Below are 4,217 nucleotides of genomic sequence, written 5' to 3' on the forward strand. Positions count from 1 at the left end.
CTCTCTCTCTCTCTCTCTCTCTCTCTCTCTCTCTCTCTCTCTCTCTCATGCACACATCTATCTCTGTACCAGTGACAATACATAGTTGAATTGCAAAAACACTGATAATTCGTTTAAAATATATCAGTTACTATATATTTTTATACAAAACTACATATAAAAAATAAAAAGCATCGAGCCACTGGATGGATTGCATTCCGCAGGGAGCGTAACGCAAGTTAACGTTAGCGGGCCAAGCAGACTTTATATCTCCATGATAATACACTTCGATACTGAATTACTCGAGAACACAAGATCACATGTATAATTTCTCTTTATCAGGCTGCACATCCCGCCTGCCAGAACTGCACAAGTAAGGCTCGTAGGGTCTATGTCCCCCTGACCACTGTTTGACCTGGCTCGTTTAGCTATTTCTGACTAACCCTAACCCTAACCCTAACCCTATATATATATTATATTATATATATATATATATATATATATATTAGTCAGAAATAGCTAAACGAGCCAGGTTAAACAGAGGTCAGGGGGACATAGACCTTATCTGCACGCATCTTGTTTGGCATATAACTTGCTGTGTGATTAGGTGTAGGGATTCGTGACTTGCATATTGCGCGGTCCTGATTGATTGTGCGAGCGTAGCCACACAATTTACACGACATTTGACCATTAATTGCACATATGAAATATCTATAACATATACCAAAGTTAAAAGGGCGGCTATCTCTACTCTGAAAACTTCGCGGGGTATTACTAAACAGTTACAAACAATACGTCGTACAACGTCGGCGTTTAAACGTGTTAAGCATCAACATCAGTAGACATTCGCTTAGCTATTATGTTCTGAATGTGAGATTTCACTTTCTTCCACAGTATCGTCAAAAATTACTTGGTCTCCATGCTGTTTGTAATAATGGAGGCGCTATTGTTCCCTCATTTATAAACCAGCTGTGTATGTGTTGATGCCTGGAAGGTTAGACACTGTATGTTTTTCATTCTAATGCCGAATGTAATTTGAAAACAATTGTATATAACCAGTCTATTTAGACAGGCGCTTAAATTGTATATTTTATATGCGTCATACATGAGTCATAAATATAAATGCTATCCGTGATTAAAAAAAAATCAGTGCACATATAACAATACTAATATCGCCACTGCATTAGCTATCTGGATATATGGTTTCATAGATTTAGGTATTTCACGTATGCACACAGTTTACTTGTTTTCACATTCCATGAACAATTCGTGGTTTAGGTGTTGCGAAAACCCTACTGACACCACAATAGACAATTTGACAAGCTTGCCCCTTATTATAAACGATGTATATAAGTATATACGTATATATATATATATATATATATATATATATATATATATATATATATATATATATATATATATATATATATATTATGTGGAGCGATATAGACTGGGGCGGTAAAGAGCAGACACGCAAAGCAGACGAGCCGGCCAAAGACGAGTCACTGTATTTCTGGTACTGCCTCGACTGGAACCACGTGACCGCTCCTGATCCGCTCACGAACGCATGTCGATTGCTGACGTCACGAGTCGTCCCCATCGCGCCCATAGACGTATATAATAACCATCTCACATTAATGCCAACAATTATTAAAATATATTTGATAATACTAGCAATAATAGTTATCTACGTCTATGATTGCGTTGTCGATCAGAGCTGCGATATTCGAACGTCCTTCAGGTCGTCCGCGTTGTCGTTGGGCGTCTTTACGTAGTAGGTGGTGAGCATGCCGCGCCCTTTCACGTTGATCAGTCCACGGCACACGCACTCGTAGTCGTGTGCCTGCAGCACGTCTGCCGTATTCGCTGTCACCTGTAATGACATGGCGAGAAAAGGCCCTGTGTATAAACGCATACACACACGCACAAATACAGATACAGATACAGACACAATGATTCTCTGCCCTGGAGGTCTGCCGAGGATGAGATTATGTTGCACTCTGCCGGACAGTGTCTACTCACTCACTCACTCACTCACTCAATTAATCAATCACACACGCACGCACGCACGCACACACACACACACACGTACGCACGCACGCACTCACTCACTCACTCACTCACTCACTCACTCACTCAACTACCCACTCACTCACTAAATCAATCTCCCTCTCTCACACACACACACACACACACACACACACACACACACACACACACACACACACACACACACACACACACACACACACACACACACACATGCTCGCGCATGCACGTTCACACGCACGCACGCACGCATACACTTATGCACTCACTCACCGTGCTCTTCGGAAACTTAAATCGCCACCGTGATTCACACTGATCATGTAACTCTATTCGATCTTGAAGTTTCTTTCTATACGCGATGCAAATTAAAAGACGCCGACATTGCCGACACTATTCGCCGTAGCAGCCGTCGTTCACCGTACAACGCACCTGTAGTCTGCCGACAGTGCCGTGACTGTCCATGCGGCTCGACAGATTCACCGTGTTTCCCCAAATGTCGTACTGTGGCTTCTGCGCGCCAACGACTCCCGCTATCACTTCTCCGTGGCTCATTCCTGCACACGTATCGCACGTGGTGAGTAGTATTATCACATCTGCACTTCGATTACAAATGAAAGCTGATGACAAAGTACGTGAAAGCGCGCAATAAAAGTGGATGACCAGGTACGTGAAACTGCGCAGACGTAGATACAGAACAAAGAGACAATCTCTAGGCAGACAAGCTTACTTAGCAACGCAAATACGTATGAGTTCATGATGTCAGCTACAATCTTTTGATATGACATGCACCTAATATGGTCAGGAGTGAATAATAATAGATCTATTAGATCGATTAGATCTAGCTAAAAGGCTACAATGTTATCGTATATATACTTACCCATGCGCAGTTTGAAATCGTTGAACGAGTCTTTATTAAATTGATTCAAAACTGATATCATCGCAAAAGCAAATTCCAACATCACAATCACATGGTGATCAGAATCCTGGAAAAAAATAACCAAGTTGTTTAAAAACAAGCGCGTTTTTAACAGTCCCTGACACATACAGAGACTGAGACAATCAAAGGTGGCACGTTAAGGTGTAACGGATGAAATATCATGTTGGCAAACATATATATAGACACTCGCGCAATTAAACTATGGTCGACTGATCATCGACGTCCTGGATAAGGTGCCAATATTCATCACGCATATACTATATAAAAAAATTACTTGCTTTGGGTTCAGAGATCTACGTCTAGTGGGTGCTACAGTCGGTTACGAGTGTATCTATGTTACAAACTGAGAACGAAACCCCCCAATCTCTAACCTGCTGGGTATTCTCCTGTCCTGGAACTAAGCCCGCTGCTGCCATGTAGGTGCTGCCTATTGTCTTTATCTTTTCTACACCGCAAAACTTCGGTTTCAGTAATAACTGCAACGAATTGCCAACAAATACACCACATAAAAATATCAATCCTACACCACAAGGACAACAATGAATTTACTTAACCGGTTATCGTGTATTGCATGTTTATGCAAGAGATTCCTACCTTGTCGAAGTCATAAATAATCTCATTCAGAACTCTAAGGCATTCCAAACCATCCTTTGTGATCGCGTTTTGCATGTAGAATTCCTTAAAGAAATTCGGTATGGATGCAAACAACACAGTTGCACTCTTATACTGCTGATGGTATAGCTCCTGAAAAATGATCAATCAATAACTAATTAGAAACATAGTAATAAATAGTGAGGCTGCGCCTGGCAGATGTATTGATCCACCTACAGATTTACCGCACTACCAAAGGCGCATTACCAATGCGCGTGGCCTGGTCTGGTTTTCGTGCTTGCTATAAGCTACGTCTACACGACGAACCTTAACTCGAGTTAGCTTAACCTCGCCAGTCGATCGAGGTTAAGCTAACTCGAGTTACCTTAACTCGAGTTAAGGCCCGTGTAGACGCTTAACTCGAGTTAGCTTAACCTCCACGATAGGTGGCAGCACTAGTACGATGTACGTACACACGCACGCACGCACGCGTACTTGCACACGTACGCACACACTCATGCACGCACGTGTACGTGCACACGCACGCACGCACGCCTACGTGCAAATGCACACGCGCGCACGCACGAACGTGTACCTGCACACGCGCGCACGCGCGCACGCACGCACACACGAACGTGTACCTGCACACGCATGCACG

The 4,217-nt window shown here is 42.8% G+C and overlaps 1 protein-coding gene across 5 annotated transcripts in view; it reads right to left on the minus strand.

Moving 5' to 3' along the window:
• Positions 1-1,042: 1,042 nt before the first annotated feature.
• LOC106812154 (adenylate cyclase type 2-like) overlaps positions 1,043-4,217 on the minus strand; it is an 86,303-nt gene continuing 83,128 nt past the window's right edge. For all 5 annotated transcript variants that reach the window (XM_014815950.1, XM_014815954.1, XM_014815951.1 and 2 more), the window contains 5 exons: positions 3,563-3,712; positions 3,340-3,444; positions 2,909-3,014; positions 2,461-2,585; positions 1,043-1,855 (listed from right to left, as the gene is read on the minus strand). In XM_014815950.1, coding sequence (XP_014671436.1) covers positions 1,694-1,855; positions 2,461-2,585; positions 2,909-3,014; positions 3,340-3,444; positions 3,563-3,712 — 648 coding nt within the window. In that variant the 3' untranslated portion in view covers positions 1,043-1,693. The remainder of the gene's footprint in view (positions 1,856-2,460; positions 2,586-2,908; positions 3,015-3,339; positions 3,445-3,562; positions 3,713-4,217) is intronic.

Source organism: Priapulus caudatus, unplaced genomic scaffold, assembly GCF_000485595.1.
Source record: "Priapulus caudatus unplaced genomic scaffold, Priapulus_caudatus-5.0.1 Scaffold613, whole genome shotgun sequence".
NCBI classification, from domain to species: Eukaryota; Metazoa; Priapulida; class Priapulimorpha; order Priapulimorphida; family Priapulidae; genus Priapulus; species Priapulus caudatus.